Source organism: Medicago sativa, chromosome 6, assembly GCF_051527215.1.
Source record: "Medicago sativa cultivar Bolivia chromosome 6, Bolivia_mono, whole genome shotgun sequence".
NCBI lineage: Eukaryota > Viridiplantae > Streptophyta > Magnoliopsida > Fabales > Fabaceae > Medicago > Medicago sativa.
In genome coordinates this window covers 76,249,090-76,267,865 of record NC_140754.1, presented here as the reverse complement: position 1 = coordinate 76,267,865, position 18,776 = coordinate 76,249,090, and the positions used below count along the sequence as shown (strand labels likewise).

At 38.8% G+C, this 18,776-nt stretch overlaps 2 protein-coding genes across 2 annotated transcripts; both read right to left on the bottom strand.

Moving 5' to 3' along the window:
- Window positions 1–7,732: 7,732 nt before the first annotated feature.
- LOC146916898 (uncharacterized) lies at window positions 7,733–16,727 on the bottom strand. The gene is made up of 2 exons (XM_085718766.1): window positions 16,161–16,727; window positions 7,733–11,420 (listed from the first exon to the last, which is right to left on the bottom strand). The coding sequence occupies exon 2, from the start codon at window positions 11,343–11,345 to the stop codon at window positions 8,151–8,153; it is 3,195 nt and encodes a 1,064-aa protein (XP_085574892.1). The 5' UTR covers window positions 11,346–11,420; window positions 16,161–16,727; the 3' UTR covers window positions 7,733–8,150.
- Window positions 11,890–13,302, bottom strand: LOC146916899 (uncharacterized). Its single transcript, XM_085721764.1, has one exon. The coding sequence runs from the start codon at window positions 13,300–13,302 to the stop codon at window positions 11,890–11,892; it is 1,413 nt and encodes a 470-aa protein (XP_085577890.1).
- Window positions 16,728–18,776: the final 2,049 nt, after the last annotated feature.

Here is an 18,776-nt window from a genome sequence, read left to right as displayed (position 1 = left end):
TTTAAACTAAACACAAATCCAGGCTTAAAAACTTGAGATTACTCTTAAAACGGTCTAGATCTACACTTGTAAAAAAAAATTTACTTACTTTTTTTTGAAAAAAGGAGACGGATCTAGACATCCATTTTTACGTTGATGATGGATCCGACTTCATTTTTAAAAGGAACACGAAAATAAAGCGTAGATCTAGATTTTTTGACAACCATTTTGAAGATGCAATCTCATATCATTTTAAGAACATCACAGACATAAACATAGTAACATCACAGATCAGAGGAAAGAGGAAATGAAACGAAGTTACCTTCGTTTAAATACGGAGGCAAATTTGTGAAGGGAAAACTTCAAGTCACTAGCTGCTTCAAACTCCTCCTTCTTTGCGGTTTTAAACTCTTTGTGCTTGCTAAACCAGATCCAAAAACGAGATGAAATTGTTGGATGATTCGAAATGAGTTAGTGTGAATTCGATTAAGGTGTTGAATACGCTGGATCCGAAGATAGATTATTTGAAAAGAAATGTTTATGTAATTTTTGATCTTGATGTGTTCATGATGAACACAGATTAGTGTTCTTGATTTTTTTTGATTTTTTTTGTGGTTTGATTCGAAATTGGGAATTGAAAAGAGAAATTAGGGTTTCTGATGGAAAAGCTGCGGCTACAGTCAATGATTCCCCCCCAATTCTGACACTGAACAGTGTCTTAAATAGCAAAAAGTAGGGCTAACCCTGACTCTGATGCAAAAGACAGTATTACCCTTAAAGTCTCTGATACAGGTGAACAGCAAGGCAAAAAGAGGATTGGAGAGCAAGTTTTAAAACTGAGCCAATAAGAGACTGCCACATGAACACAAAGGGACCCAAGGACTTAACCAACACAAAACATAAAATAAATAAAAACAAAATGAAAAAGGTCACTCACGTGACTAAAAGAAAAAGAAATAAAATAATTAATAATAATAATAATAATAATAATAATAATAATACTAAAGGTAATAATAATAATAATAATAAAAAAATTAATAATAATAATAAAAGGATAACGAGAATGAAAACATTATCTTAAATGAGGTATTTTAAAATACCTCTCTGCCGAAATTTTGACTGAAATGTCTAAAAATAACGCGGCGTTTAAAACGCGAATAAAAATCTTTTAAAGCGGTTTAAACACGGACAAAGAGGAAGATTTAAAATAAAAGCTTTTAGAGAAAATTAAAATATAAATAAGACGCTAAATACTTAAAAAGAGCGCGTAAAATATTTTAAAAAACTGACGTGCAAAAGGAATAATTACACGAAACTTGGACAAAAAGAAATTCATTTTGAACTATAAAATAAAGCCTCAAACATTTAAAAAGACGACTAAATGACTTTAAATGAATAAAGCGGAAAAAAGTTTGAGATTTTTTTTTAAAAACGACTGGGAAAGGAAATGACTGGTCCAAAATTGGGGTATGACAGATGCCCCTATTTAAGTTTCTTCGTCACGAAGATTTGAAAGAAAACTTTTAAATCGATGGGTCGAAGAGACTTAAATACTTAAGTACGCCACTTTTGGACCGGTCGAGATGCTAAGAGTGCCATGCTCATGAGTATTATGGTATGCATACGTGCAATATAATTATGAATGCAACACCTATAAACATACATCGACTGGGGAGCAACCTGATAATCAACACTGGGGAGGAAATAATTGTCTATTACCTTTAAATTGGTAAAGATGACATCCCAGGAAAGATAAACACATGTCTGTTACCTTTAGAATTGGTAAAGACGACATTACAAGACGGACGAAGCAAGAAAGAAATCAGTTAATTACCATGAATTAGGTAAAGACAAACATAGCAAGAAGGAAATTAGTCAATTACCGTGAATTGGGTAAAAGACCTGTCTACTACCATGAATTAGGTAATGACCAACAGGAAAGGAAATACCGTCCATTACCATGAATTAGGTAACGACCAACATGAAAGGAAATACCGTCAATTACCATGAATTAGGTAACGACCAACATGAAAGGAAATACCGTCAATTACCGTGAATTAGGTAACGACCAACAAAGCAAGAATGAAACTAGTCAATTACCGTGAATTGGGTAAAAGACCTGTCTATTACCGTGAATTAGGTAAAGACAATGCAAGAAAGAAATTAGTCGATTACCGGGAATTGGGTAAAAGACCTGTCTATTACCGTGAATTAGGTAAAGACAATGCAAGAAAGAAATTAGTCGATTACCGTGAATTGGGTAAAAGACCTGTCTATTACCGTGAATTAGGTAAAGACAAACAGGAAAGGAAATACCGTCAATTACCATGAATTAGGTAACGACCAACATGAAAGGAAATACCGTCAATTACCATGAATTAGGTAACGACCAACATGAAAGGAAATACCGTCAATTACCGTGAATTAGGTAACGACCAACAAAGCAAGAATGAAACTAGTCAATTACCGTGAATTGGGTAAAAGACCTGTCTATTACCGTGAATTAGGTAAAGACAATGCAAGAAAGAAATTAGTCGATTACCGGGAATTGGGTAAAAGACCTGTCTATTACCGTGAATTAGGTAAAGACAATGCAAGAAAGAAATTAGTCGATTACCGGGAATTGGGTAAAAGACCTGTCTATTACCGTGAATTAGGTAAAGACAATGCAAGAAAGAAATTAGTCGATTACCGTGAATTAGGTAAAAGACCTGTCTGTTACCGTGAATTAGGTAAAGACAAACAAAGCCAGATAGAAAACATACGTCTAATACCTTTAGAAATGATAAAGACGATCACAAAGCTTGAGTAAATCATCAGAGAGATTTAGAGTACCACTGGTAAAAAGAACATTTAGTGGGACCTGCCCCTTGAACACAACCTGATTGGTGACATTTGTGAATTTAAACACCTTGGGATTGACATTTTTAGGTATTGGAGTAAAACATGGGAAAATAATGCCACTATGTATGCGTGATACTTGTATGCGTGCTATGTATGCATGAATGAATGAATGCGTATGAGACTTATATGACAGCTTAAAAGAAAGATTGTTGAGACGACATTGGGCAGGTCCAAAGAAAATGACCCGACATCCGGTTACAAGCATCCAACACCCTTCATTGAGAATAACATCACTGGGGATAAATCAAAACAAAAGCCGGGGTACAACCCTTCAAACAAAACACTGGCAAAAGTTGTTATTTCTCAATCGAGGCACCTTCTCAAATTCATGCTTTACATAGTCATTGCTTTCTTTTGAATATTTTTCTTTCAAATCTTTCGAAATCCCTAACTTTTGCCTGGATCGCCCTTTCGGGTTTTCAATCCATCGGGAATATATTCTCTTTTTTTGCATTTTCTATGTCCTTAATTTTTGCCTGGACCGCCCTTTCGGGTTTTCGATCCACCAGGACGCTCATTCTTGCCTAAGTCACCCTTTCAGGTTTTCAACTTAGCGAGCTTTTTCTTTTTCTCTTTTTTCAGCAATGACTATGTCCAATTGTTGTATCCACCTGCTTTTAGACCGAATGTTGACACATGCTTCTATGATACATAACTGTAAAGATAATATGTTTGTCATTTTTGTTTTGTTTTTTTCAAAGAAAACATGAAAATTTTAAAAGATTTTTCAAAGTTTTTGTTTCAAGTACTAATAATATTAAAAATGGGAGAAATTTTGCACATAGAATAAATAAGAATTCCAAGCAAAAGCACAGGCTCAAATTAATGTATTAGAAATGGTAACCGGCCAAAGGCACGGCACCACGGATTACAAAATTTGGAAAATGGTAATTAAAATATGGAAGGTACATTGAACACAATAACCGCTATATTCCCTAACAACTTTGAAATCCACTGCTATGATGCTCTGATATAGGAGAACTTCTGACAGCTAAGGTGCCCCAAGTGAGTGATGCTTAGTCTGATGCAGTTACTTGTCATAAACCCTTAACTTTTACATAGATCGCCCTTTCGGGTTTTCAATCTATCAGGGTAAATTTTTTTTTTTTTTTTTTTGTCTCTAACTTTTGCATGGACCGCCCTTTCGGGTTTTCAATCCATCGAGACGCTCATTTTTGGTTTAGGCCGCCCTTTCGGGTTTTCAACCTACCGAGCTGTTCTATTATATATTTTCTAGACATAGTATTTCTTGACTGCATCAGAATTCACAGGACGAGGTAACTCTTCTCCATCCATATTTGTAAGTATTAAAGCACCACCGGAGAAAGCTCTCTTGACAACATAGGGACCTTCATAGTTAGGTGTCCATTTGCCCCTTGGGTCTGGTTGAAAGGACTTGATACTCTTGACCACAAGGTCTCCTTCTTTAAATTTGCGGGGATGCACCCTCTTGTCAAATGCCTGTTTCATTCTTGACTGATATAGCTGTCCACGACACAAAGCTGTCATACGCTTTTCTTCAATCAAATTCAACTGATCATACCTATCCTGACACCATTCAGCTTCAGACAATTCAGCTTCCTTCAAAACTCTTAAAGATGGGATTTCAACCTCCACCGGGAGTACAGCCTCCATACCATATACCAGGGAGAAAGGGGTTGCCCCTGTCGAAGTACGCACTGAGGTACGATAACCATACAAAGCATAAGGTAACATTTCATGCCAGTCCTTGTAAGTGACCACCATCTTTTGCACAATCTTCTTGATGTTCTTATTTGCAGCTTCAACTGCACCATTCATCTGTGGTCTATAAGGAGAGGAGTTATGATGTTCAATCTTGAAATCCTCGCACAATTCCTTCATCATCTTGTTATTCAGATTGGTACCATTATCTGTGATAATCTTGTTAGGGACACCATATCTGCAGATGATATTGTTCTTGATGAATCGGACCACCACTTGCTTGGTCACATTAGCATAAGATGCCGCTTCAACCCACTTGGTGAAGTAATCAATAGCCACTAGTATGAAACGATGTCCATTGGAAGCTTTTGGTTCAATCCGACCAATCATATCAATGCCCCACATAGAGAAAGGCCACGGGGAGGAGATAACATTGAGCAAAGTTGGCGGGACATGGATCCTATCCGCATAAATCTGACACTTGTGACACTTCTTGGCATGGTGATAACAGTCAGCATGCATCGTTATCCAGTAATAGCCTGCCCTCAACGCCTTCTTAGCCATTGCATAGCCATTAGCGTGAGTCCCGAACGTGCCTTCATGTATCTCATGCATTAACAAATCTGCCTCACGCCGATCTATACATCGGAGCAAAACCTCATCGAAGTTCCTTTTGTACAACACATCTCCATTCAAGAAAAAGTTACCAGACAATCTTCTTAGAGTCCTCTTATCTTTGCGAGATGCCCCAGGCGGATACTCTTGAGTTTGAAGGAAAACCTTGATATCGTGAAACCATGGTTTGTCATCAAAGACTGCTTCAGCAGCAAATACATAAGCTGGCCTGTCAAGGAACTTGACACTAATCAAAGGTACCATTTTGGGGCAATTTACCTTGATCATGGAGGATAAGGTAGCTAAAGCATCTGCCATTTGATTCTCCTCCCTAGGAATGTGGTTCAATTCCACTTTGTTGAAGAAAGTTAACAGACGTCTGGCGTAATCTCTGTAAGGTATCAAACCGTCATGATGAGTCTCCCACTTTCCCTTAATCTGGTTAATCACCAGAGCTGAATCACCATATATCTTAATCTTCTTAATTCTCAAATCGATAGCTTCCTCAATACCCATAATACAAGCCTCATACTCTGCAATGTTATTTGTACAATCAAAACGTAACCTTGCAGTAAAAGGGATGTGCTCGCCATTGGGTTTGATGAGAATCGCCCCAATTCCTTTACCATAGACATTCACAGCTCCATCAAATATCAAACCCCATTCAGATTCAGGATCAGGACCTTCACCAAACAACGGTTCATCACAATCTTTCATCTTCAAATACATGATCTCTTCATCTGGGAAGTCAAACTTGATAGGCTGGTAATCTTCAATTGGTTGATGAGCTAAATGATCAGCGAGGATACTACCTTTGATAGCTTTCTGAGTGCGGTATACGATGTCATACTCGGACAATAACATCTGCCAACGAGAAATTCTTCCATTCAAGACAGGCTTCTCAAAGAGGTATTTGATTGGATCCATTCTAGATATCAACCAAGTAGTGTGATTAATCATGTAGTGGCGGAGACGCCTGGCAGCCCAGACTAGAGCACAACAAGTTTTCTCCAGTGCGGAATATCGAGTCTCACAATCAGTGAACTTCTTGCTCAAGTAGTAAATTGCATGTTCCTTCTTACCAGTCTCGTCTTGCTGACCAAGTACACAGCCCATAGAGTCTTCCAACACAGTCAAATACATGATCAAAGGTCTTCCATCCACTGGAGGTACAAGAATTGGAGGTTCTAACAAATACTCCTTGACACTATCAAAGGCTTTTTGGCATTCATCGGTCCACACAATCCCTTGATCTTTGCGAAGCAACTTGAATATCGGCCCACATGTAGCAGTCATATGAGAGATGAACCGGGATATGTAGTTCAGCCTACCAAGGAATCCTCTGACTTGTTTCTCTGTTTTTGGAGCAGGCATTTCTCTGATAGCTTTGACTTTGTCGGGATCTACTTCAATACCCTTCTGACTAACGATAAAACCAAGAAGTTTCCCAGATCTGACACCAAAGGTACACTTATTAGGATTCAAACGGAGCTTGTACTTCCTTAACCGCTGGAACATCTTCAACAAATATTCCACATGCTCTTCTTCAGTACCTGATTTAACAATCATATCATCCACATAGACCTCAATCTCTTTGTGTATCATATCATGGAATATCTTGGTCATGCCCCTTTGGTAAGTGGCACCAGCATTTATCAATCCGAATGGCATCACCTTATAGCAGAAAGCGCCCCATGGCGTGATGAAAGATGTCTTCTCTCTATCTTCAGGAGCCATCTTGATCTGATTATATCCAGAGAAGCCATCCATGAAGGAGAACACTTTGCATTTAGCAGTATTATCCACCAATACATCGATGTGAGGTAAAGGGAAATCATCTTTTGGACTAGCTTTGTTCAAATCTCTGTAATCAACACACATTCTGACCTTACCATCTTTCTTCGGGACAGGCACTATGTTGGCTAACCATTGAGGGTATTCTGATGTGATTAAGAAGCCGGCATCAATCTGCTTTCGTACTTCTTCCTTGATCTTGAGGGCCATCTCGGGATGAGATCTCCTCAACTTTTGCTTAACAGGAAGACACTCGGGCTTTAAAGGCAGACGATGTTCTACAACTTCAGCATCTAAACCCGGCATATCCTGGTATGACCACGCAAATATGTCAGCATACTCTTTGAGAAGCTCAATAATTCTTTCCTTAACAGTGGCATCCAATAATGCCCCAATCTTGATCTCTTTCTTATCTTCCTCCGTACCCAGGTTGACAAATTCTATCTCTTCCTGATGAGGTTGAATAGCTTTTCTTTCTCGTTCTAACATCCATCTGATCTCATCAGGAATCTCTTCATCTCCTTCTACCATAGCCTCATAAACGGGAACTTCAAAGTTGGGAGGAAGCATAGGGTTACCGTGTTCAACGGGCTCATTTATGTTCAGCCTGCATATGATTTATGATTGATTTTAAATGAGTAAATGCAGGACCTTTGAGTTTGATTTTTAAAAGAAAAAGAGAAACAATTTTGGTTTTATGTATTACCATTTTTTCCAGAAAAAGCACTAAAATAAAATAAAATAAAGCAAAAGGTCGTGATAGAAACGACGATTTCATTAATAACCAAAAGCACTTGAAACAAAACATAAGGCCCTACAAAGTTTCATTTTCGTCTGGGGCAGGACGAAAGGAGTTTTCTTAAAGAAAAAACAAAAAAACAAAGACAAACATATTACTTAAAGCGAGGTATCACAGAAGGAACATCCACAGCGATCCAGTTGCAGCAGACTCCTCCGGGTGTCACAAAGACAGGTGCCACCTCATCAGATTGATCTTCAATGATCGCATTAGTCTCCGGTGGATCATAGATAAAACCAGCACTGTAAAAAGTACAACCAGTAGGGTTGAATGCCCCAGGCTTGCTATTCGGGAAACCAATTCCCTCCTTGCGTTTGTTCTCGTGCAGCTCCACCAGCTGACCCCACGCTTCAGTCTTGCCTTTTTGAATAACCCTCTAAGCGTCCTTCAAAGAAGCCATACTAGTCTCAGCTTTCTTTGCACTCCCTTCAACGGAGAGACCCTGGAATGACGACCCCTCTGAGCTACTACCCCCAATGTAAGAGAAAGCCGACAGATTACTGACCAACAAGGCCGTCTCACCACTTACGGTTATTAACTTTCCATGACTTATAAACTTCAGCTTCTGGTGGAGAGTGGATGTCACTGCCCCAGCATCATGGATCCAAGGCCGGCCAAGGAGGCAACTGAAAGAGGCCTGAATCTCCATAACTTGGAATTTAACTTCAAATTCATGCGGGCCCACTGAGATAGGCAACTTTATTTCCCCAAATACTGACCTTCTAGTTCCGTCAAATGCTCTCACCGTCACCGTGCTGGGCTGCAAGAGAGCTTTTGGATATGAAAGCTGGTCCAAAGTGGACTTAGGCATCACATTTAAAGCGGACCCAGTATCTATCAAGACATTAGAGAGAGAATCTGATTTGCAGAGGACGGAGATAAGCAATGCCAGATTGTGATTCTTTCCTTCCGCTGGGAGGTCTTCGTCACTGAAGCTCAAATTGTTGCAGGCAGTCACATTCCCCACAATACTTTCAAATTGTCCCAGAGTCACATCATATTCCACATAGGCTTGATCTAGCACCTTCATCAAGGCATCTCTGTGGGCATCAGAGCTGGATAGGAGAGACATTATAGAGATTTTGGCAGGAGTTTGTAGCAACTGATCCACTACCTTATACTCGCTCCTCTTGATTAGTTTCAAGATCTCATCACTATCTTCATAGACAATCTCATTGGGCTGTCTGATAGCTTTACCCTTATCAAGATTTCGCTCTTTCACCGTTTCTGCGGCTGGAGCTCCGACTTCTTTCTGATTAACAACCGGGAACACCCGTCCACTTCTCAAGATCTTGCTATTTTCCGCAATGTTGTCTACAGGGACTGACGAATCAAGAGGTACCTTTTTTCCATCTTCCAGAATGGTGTATTCGTAGTTATACGGCACAGCTTTTTGAGATGAATAAGGCAACTGTTCTGGCGGGCAGATCACCAGGGGAGTACTGGCCGGCTTAGCACGATTGACCATTATCACAAGTGGCTCCCGAGTTTTGAACACCGGGGTAACGACACAAACATTCTTATCATTTTCCTTTCTAGTGACGACAAGTTCTTTCCTCTCCAGTAACCCCTGCACATCGTTCTGGACTTGCTTACACCCGCGAGGATCCACTGAACATACAACACAAGCATCATGCTTGTGACTGAAGAGGGCGGCTTCACACATCTTTACGTGAATCGGGACCAGAGGAGTCTTGATGTCACGTGCATAGAGCACATAGCTGTCTTCTTGAATCATGTTGACAGCAGGCCCATGTGGCGGCAGAGGGTTGTTTGGAACAACAGGGTCGGGGTCTGAGAAAGCTAGTTCTTTATTTTGGATTAGCTTCTGAACTGCGTCCTTAAGAGGATAACAGTGTTCAATGTCATGGCCAGGAGCTCCTTGGTGAAATTCACAGGTGCGGTCAGCACGGTACCAGCCAGGCAAAGGATTTGGTACTTCAGGGCGTGCCTTGAGTTGCACCAGATTTCTGGCAAGTAGGGAAGGTAACAAATCCTTATATAGCATAGGTATCGGAGGAAATTGATTTCTGGGAGGGCGAGGCTGTTGTTGAGCTTGAGGACGATGTTGTTGCTGAGGTGGTGGAGGGTAGTATGGGTGTTGGTAGAATGGTTGAGGATTATATGGTTGATAAGGTTGTTGATATAATGGAGGATAATAAGGCGGAGGGGCCTGAGGCCTTTGAGGTTGGTAGCTTGGGTTACGTGGAGGGGGCATTTGTGGTGCAACATTGGCTACATAAGGGTAGTTCGGGTACACAGGTTGGGGACCGCCTTGGGCCACCATGCTGACCTCTTGAGTATTCTTCCTTGGGTATCCATTTCCAGACCTCCTATTGCCATTAGACGATCCACTTGATGAACCACCCGAAGGACCACTCGAAGTACCCCCTGGCGAGTTTCCTGACGACCCATCTTCAACAACTAACCGCCCTTCTCGGACCCCTTCTTCGAGACGCATTCCCATAATCACCATGTCATTGAAATTGTTAGGAGCTATGGCAACCATGTTTCGGTAGTAGAACGGATTGAGAGTTCTGAGAAAGATTTTGGTCATCTCTGGGTCTCCTATTGTCGGGACGACCTGTGATGCCAACTCTCTCCACCTCATGGCATATGCCCTAAAGCTTTCCTTGTCTCCTTGACTTTCAGCTCTGAGTTGTTCTCTATCTGGAACCAGGAATCCGTTGTAGTCATATTGCTGAATGAAAGCTAACCCCAAATCTCTGAAAGTATGGATCTTGTCTTTCTCTAGCTTCATATACCACCTTGACGCGGGCTCTGCCAAACTGTCGAGGAAACAGTGAATGAGTAACTTGTCATCACTAGCATGGGCTGACATCTTTCGAACATACATAGCCAAATGAAGCTTAGGGCAAGTGCTTCCCTTGTACTTCTCAAATTCTGGCAACTTAAACTTGGGTGGTATCACAACATCTGGGACCAAGCAAAGTTCATGGGCCTCTGGACCAACAGCATCTTTTGCACGGAGGGCTTTCACCTCTTGCCACATTTCATCGTATTTCTCACGCAAGTCTTCCACTTCATTATTTCCTGCCACACTACCTGAATGGTAAACCTGTTCATCTTCTTGTTGTGTGACGTGGACATGGGGTCCTGCAGGAGTCACAACAGCCTGAGGAATTGGATGGCCCGGCTGAACAAATGGGGTTGACTGTTGGCCGTAAGGGAACGGCATTTCCGTAGTACCAGGACGGACACCATCATTGGTCATCTGAGGCATGCCCCAAGGATAGCCGGGAGGCATGTAGTATTGGGAAGTAACACCATGAGGACCAGGAGGACGGAAACTCTGGTTGTTCATATCATCAGATGAGAAACCCACCATGAGAGGTTGTGTAGGCCCAGCAGATGTAACAACAGCAGGTATCGGCTGTGAAGTACCGTTAAGTGCCACAGAAGCGACCACAGTAGGAGCTGGCTCGGAGACCGCTGCTTGTTCTCTCTCAGTCATCAGGACTTCCATCATAAGTGCCATCTTCTCTAATTCTGCCTTGAGATTACTAACATCTGCTCTGAGCTGAACGTTTTCCTGTTCCGCATTTGCCATCTTCTTCTTAATGTAAGCCCTTGTGTGATGGATGCGAGTAGGCTTGTATTGAATTCGTCGGGCCACTTTCAATTACTGCGGCAGAAAAGGAGTGAAGTGTGAGACTTGATTTTGACACTTGATGAATGCAAATGATGCATGATATGCAAGATGCGCAAGTATGCATTTTTCATTTTTTATCGAAGGACTTATAGAAGTAATTTTGTAAACATAACAACTTAAACATTACATTAATGATAAAAGTACTACAAGACAATTCCCTTTCTAAAAACCAAGCCAAGGGATAAACTTACAAATATAAAATACTACAAGATAAATCCCTTTCTAACAGACTGAGCCAAGGGGTGGACTCCAAAATAGAAAATACTACAAGGTAGTTCCCTTTCTAACAGACTGAGCCAAGGGATAGACTCCAAAATAGAAAATACTACAAGGTAGTTCCCTTTCTAACAGACTGATCCAAGGGATAGACTCCAAAATTCATAAACAAAAGCTACAATTATAACATAAATAAAAAAAAAAAGCCTGGGAAATTCTCACGCTCCTACTCCTCGCCATCTGGGTGTGTTCCTGCAAAGAAATCCATACGCTCCTTTGTGCTAATGAACGGTGCAAGCCTCTTGCTTAGAGCTTGAATTTGGATATTTTTCTCAATCAGCTGCTCCCCTTGCTTGAGGATGGTACTTTGTTGCAGTTCTATCTCGAGGTCCTTATCTGCTACTTGAGCCATAGCTTTTTCATACTTCCTTTTCCACGTATCACACACTCGGCTTAGGTCAGCCATTTTCTCCTGATATTTCTCTTGAGTGGCAGGAAGTAAAGGGAAAGGTTGCTCTGGAGTGGTTGATGATAAGTATCTCGGTATAGGGTAAGGCATCTTGTACTTAGCAGCTTCATCTATGATCCATTGGTTATAGGTTGCATAAGTGAGGTCTGACTTCTCTCCCAACTGATTGCTATCCTTCTTATGAATGGTATGCCAAGCCTTCACGAATTGCTCCCTCAAACCCTTGCTGTCGGTATGATAGTGATAGAATATGCTGTCTAGTGCAATGTTGAGGGGCTTTTGCTTCATAGGATACCCGAACTGGCGTCTTGCAAGGATAGGGTTGTAGGTGATCCCCCCATGAATGCCAAGAAGAGGCACGTTACCATACTCTCCACAACGATCAATGATCACTCCAGTATCATAAGCCGGGTTATACCAAACTACATTGTCAGGGGTAAGGGCCATGATTTTTTCAGAGTATTGGGCTTTTTCTTTGGTGAGGTAGGATCGGGGTAGATGTAAGGTATACCACTGATATAACAACGGTGCACAACCAAGGATAGTTCCATCTTGCTTCTCGGTCCTATAGTGAAGGGAATGGTAGATGTCACCAAGAAGGGTAGGGACCGGGTTTTTTGCGAGGAAAATGTGGATAGCATTGGCATCAACAAAGCCTTCAACATTGGGAAAGAGCACAAGACCATAGATGAGTAGGGCGAGTATAGACTCAAAAGCGTGGATGTTACCAGCATTAGCACAAGTGTAAGCTTTACCGATCAAGAACCCAGAAGTGAGACCTAAGATCTTCTCTTTTCCTTTAGCAGTGAGGTTAGACGTTACGTCGGTCAATTTGAGGTGAAGAGAGTTTGCAATAGCTTTTGCTTTGGGGGGTTCCTCAAGACCACTGAAAGGTACTTCATTAAGCACGGGTAAACCAACCAGGTAAGCATATTCTTCGAGGGTAGGAATGAGCTGATAATCAGGGAAAGTAAAACTGTGGTAACGGTTATCATAGAATTGAACCAAGGTCTTGAGAACTCCTTCGTCAAACTTCTGGTTGAGAATGTTTAGCAATTTTCCATGACGGCCACGAAAGCCCACCGGGTCAGAGACGATGACTGCTAACTTCCTCAAGTCTTCCAAATTTTGTTTCTTGAAGCCATACCTCTTAATACTCCTAGTAGCCATATCTACAATGTTTACAAAAGCTTGTCTAAGTCCTTCGATTTTTTTGATGAGCAAAAGGTTTATGGATGTATGCATGTATGCATGATTATGCAATGAAAACATAATGAGGTTTAAGGTAAACAATGTTGGAGTCAAGGGATAACAACGCCATTTGGTAAGGACTATGGTTTTAATTGCACATGTAACAAGGGTTCTACCAAGTTCCCAAATTACAACTACCCTTATGAATTTATCGGTGCGTAGGAATGCTCTTAGTCCAATATCATCCACAAGGAAGTCTAGTTTGAGTGTAGTATCGCGTGACAACTAAAGTCAAGAATGCTCTTGGTTCAGTCTCCGCACTACGTCCTAAAAAGGCCAAGTGGGGTTAAGGGTTACTAAGGTCCACGGCTTCACCGGACACTCACATTGAAAGTAATAACGCCAACACGAATGCTCATGTTAACAAGACTACTACTTTCCGTGAGGCCTCCGCCGAGTAGGGTTATCACTTGTAAACATGGTCCAAGAATGCTCTTGGTATGTCACTATGATTTTACCCCGTCCTATATCCTATGTTTCACTCAAGTCCGGGTATAGGACTTTGTCTCACCACTCACGTAAAAATATTTACAAAGTATATACAAATGATAAAGCAAAAGCAATAAAGAAAGAAAGGTGGGCTAAACCCGCGTAGGATCCCCAGTGAAGTCGCCATTTTTGTAGACCAAGATTTTCGGGTGTCAAGCCATTAATTGGACTTGAACCTTCAATCTACCGGACTTGCTCGATTTTATTCTTGGGAAGGGAAAAAGAGATTGAAAAACCCTTTTTGGATCCGGGGGTTGGTTACGATTCGGGAAGGTGTTAGGCACCCGCGTCGTTCACGGTACTCCGTGAGAACCTCTTTCTAACTTTATTTTATTTTAAAAAATATTGATTAAAGTATGAGTGAAAGAATGGAGGGAGAAGAAGTAGGAGTTTTGGTTATTTTTATTTGATTGATTTGAAAGGAATAAAGCCTCTGCCTACGTACCCTTAAAAGGGATCAAAACCACCGTAGTTCACTCTTATAAAAAATATTTTTGTGGGTTAGGTTGATTTTAATTATTTTTGAAAAATGGTTTTCAAGAAGGAGATTGAGGGGCCTCAAGGCACTAGAAATAAAAATAGAAGTGAGGTTGTTTCATTTTATTTAAGAAATTGAATCTAAGTTTAATTAAAGTTCAATTAGGAATTTGATTAAGAAAATAAAGGGAAAATCACTTGGATTTGGATCCAAGGTTTATTATGAAAATAATTTGACTTTTACTTATTTGAATTTTGAGATAAAAGTGATTTTTCTAACTAACGGAAAGTTGGCGTACTAACGTGAAAAATAAAGCTAGAGTAAAGCGATAAATAAAATGATAGTGTCGGTGCTTGTGTCGGTGCTTGTGTTACCTACATTATTACAAAAATTCCTAGATACATTCTATGGCCTCTTTGCCAAGCTACAAGCCAATGGTAAAAAATATATACATCCGCTTCCTAGTTATACACACTAATATTATGAAATTAAAATAACAAAGCAACAACTAAAATAAAACGTAAAAAAACATAAAATGAGCACATATGCTAACTAAAGTGAAATGAGAAGAATCAAATATGCACGTGATGATTTTTAAAAAAAAAAGATACTATGCATGATATAGGAGTTGAATCATTAAGTAAACTAGATAAAAATGCATGATATGAGATAGGATTTGACCTGAAAAATGCATGAAGGCGTAACTAAAATTATGCAAACTACCTAATAAAAACAAAGTGTGATACGCGAAGAAAGGGCTATGAATTAACGAACGTGGAAGCATGATTAGAAATTAAACAAAATGCAATAAAGTAATGCAGCGTATGAAGGGATGATTTAGACAAAGAAAAAAAATGCAGGAATATGTGTAAAACATCATATGAGTTGTAAGAAAGATGAGGATGCAGGAGATTAAACAATCTTAAACGGATGTAAACCATGCAAATTAAATTATCACAAATGCATGAAACATAAAAAGAACAAGTTATATGAGTTTCGTTTTAATAAAAAAAAAGGAAAAATGCATAAGTTCTTAAAGAAGGAAAAGCAGTTACGAGGGGACAAAATATTGAAAGAAAAGGTACAGAGATTACAAATGGAGGTTCAAATAGTAACTAAAAAGTAATAAGCAGAAAATGAAGAAAACATATCGGGCCCAGGGAGTAAATCAGGGCCTAGAGGAAAGGTCCGATGGGCTAGAGAGGGAACCGGTTCGGTTCAAGCCTGGATCGGTTCACAGGCGAACCGAACCGGTTTAAATGAGTATAAAAACACATTCTGGTTTTTTTTTAAGTCATTTTTCCAATTTCTTCTCTCCAAACAGATCGGTTCTTCTCTCTTTCTCTAAATATCTTCATCTTCTTCAAAGAGAATGATAAGCAAAACCCAGATTTCGGCGAGCTTTATAGCTCCGGTACGGCGGTTTCCGGCCAACAGTGGCGGCGCCACCGTACCGGAGAGTAAAACCTCTCCGTTTCTAAATTTTTTTTACATTTTCGAACATCCTTTTTTAAACTAAACACAAATCCAGGCTTAAAAACTTGAGATTACTCTTAAAACGGTCTAGATCTACACTTGTAAAAAAAATTTTACTTACTTTTTTTTGAAAAAAGGAGACGGATCTAGACATCCATTTTTACGTTGATGATGGATCCGACTTCATTTTTAAAAGGAACACGAAAATAAAGCGTAGATCTAGATTTTTTGACAACCATTTTGAAGATGCAATCTCATATCATTTTAAGAACATCACAGACATAAACATAGTAACATCACAGATCAGAGGAAAGAGGAAATGAAACGAAGTTACCTTCGTTTAAATACGGAGGCAAATCTGTGAAGGGAAAACTTCAAGTCACTAGCTGCTTCAAACTCCTCCTTCTTTGCGGTTTTAAACTCTTTGTGCTTGCTAAACCAGATCCAAAAACGAGATGAAATTGTTGGATGATTCGAAATGAGTTAGTGTGAATTCGATTAAGGTGTTGAATACGCTGGATCCGAAGATAGATTATTTGAAAAGAAATGTTTATGTAATTTTTGATCTTGATGTGTTCATGATGAACACAGATTAGTGTTCTTGATTTTTTTTGATTTTTTTTGTGGTTTGATTCGAAATTGGGAATTGAAAAGAGAAATTAGGGTTTCTGATGGAAAAGCTGCGGCTACAGTCAATGATTCCCCCCCAATTCTGACACTGAACAGTGTCTTAAATAGCAAAAAGTAGGGCTAACCCTGACTCTGATGCAAAAGACAGTATTACCCTTAAAGTCTCTGATACAGGTGAACAGCAAGGCAAAAAGAGGATTGGAGAGCAAGTTTTAAAACTGAGCCAATAAGAGACTGCCACATGAACACAAAGGGACCCAAGGACTTAACCAACACAAAACATAAAATAAATAAAAACAAAATGAAAAAGGTCACTCACGTGACTAAAAGAAAAAGAAATAAAATAATTAATAATAATAATAATAATAATAATAATACTAAAGGTAATAATAATAATAATAATAATAAAAAAATTAATAATAATAATAAAAGGATAACGAGAATGAAAACATTATCTTAAATGAGGTATTTTAAAATACCTCTCTGCCGAAATTTTGACTGAAATGTCTAAAAATAACGCGGCGTTTAAAACGCGAATAAAAATCTTTTAAAGCGGTTTAAACACGGACAAAGAGGAAGATTTAAAATAAAAGCTTTTAGAGAAAATTAAAATATAAATAAGACGCTAAATACTTAAAAAGAGCGCGTAAAATATTTTAAAAAACTGACGTGCAAAAGGAATAATTACACGAAACTTGGACAAAAAGAAATTCATTTTGAACTATAAAATAAAGCCTCAAACATTTAAAAAGACGACTAAATGACTTTAAATGAATAAAGCGGAAAAAAGTTTGAGATTTTTTTTTAAAAACGACTGGGAAAGGAAATGACTGGTCCAAAATTGGGGTATGACAATTGCCTTAAAGAAAACCTAAATATTCATAAATTTAAGTATTTTCATACATGATTCGGTTGTGGGAGCCTTTTGCATGATTATATTTATATGTACATTAAAAGCTTAATTGCAGGTTTAGTCCTTCTACTTTCATAATTTTGCAAAATTGGTTCCTCTAATTTGAAATTTGACAGTTTTGGTTTCTCCATCAAATATTTGGTTTCTCCATGAGTTGATGTATTTAATGTTTCACAATATTCTATAAGGGTATATTTGTAAAAATGTTTAAAAAGTTACAACAATTAATGCTGACATTGATTTTGATGTTTTTTGGTTTTTCTTCTTATATTAAGGACCGGAGGGAGTATTTCACTGGTATTTATGAGATGAATACTAGTATTTAGGGATGACGATTTGATCCAATAATCATCATGCACTCATTAATTCATTCAATTATCCCACCAACAAACAAATAGTTAATGAATTAGATTGAATCTATCCTCTCGTATTTTTTATCCAATGGATCAATTCAATCACAATATAAATCCAATAGATTAAATATAAATGTTTTATTTGTAAATTTAACAGTTTTGCCAAAATATTAATAAACTTTATAAAAAAACTAAAAAATAAGAAAAACAAAATCAAAATATTTAAATTAATTTTTAAAAATTTAAATAAAATATTAATAACATGTTTGAAACTAAATAAAAAAAAGTTTATCAATATTTTTAATGAGAGTCAACCATTGTGTAGTACTTAGTTTTTGTTGAATATTTGTTATTTATTTGAGTAAAATATTTAAAATATAAAAAATATGATGATGAGATGACAGCGACAATCAACACTTGAGCTTCAACGTTACCCAAATGAAGCTTATTGTCCACCCATGTGGATAGAGGTGCTAAAACAGAGTCTCGCGCACGAAAACGAAAAACTGCAGAATCCTTGTCCAGGTGGACACGCACGACCTGCGCCCCTGTGGCACGAACCACATATGTGTTTCGCACCTAGGGAGCACGATCGTGTGCCCCTGTGGCACGACTGTGCGCCCCCTCTGCCTAGGGAAACTCCAATTTTTCTTGCATTTTAAGGTTCCTAACACATATGAATGGGTCCCAAACACCTAAACTTAGATAATTGAGTACTATGATGGGTTTAATCTAGCTTAGGATGAATTGGATTGAATGTTGTGGAATTGTGAAAATTGACGAACTTTGACATAAGTAAGAAATAGACGGACTTTGATAAATGATGATTTATGCTATGATAACTTGAAAACGATTATTTGTTATTGATGAGATGATGAATGATGGTTAATTTGGCTATGATATGTATGCTTGAAATGTGGATTAACTAGGCTTAAATGATTAATCGTTTTCAAATGTTAATTATGCTAAATGAAGTGATACTTACTGGATCAAGTATATGTTTGATGATGAATATACACATATAAAGTGATGATGAAAGACGATGATGTTGAAT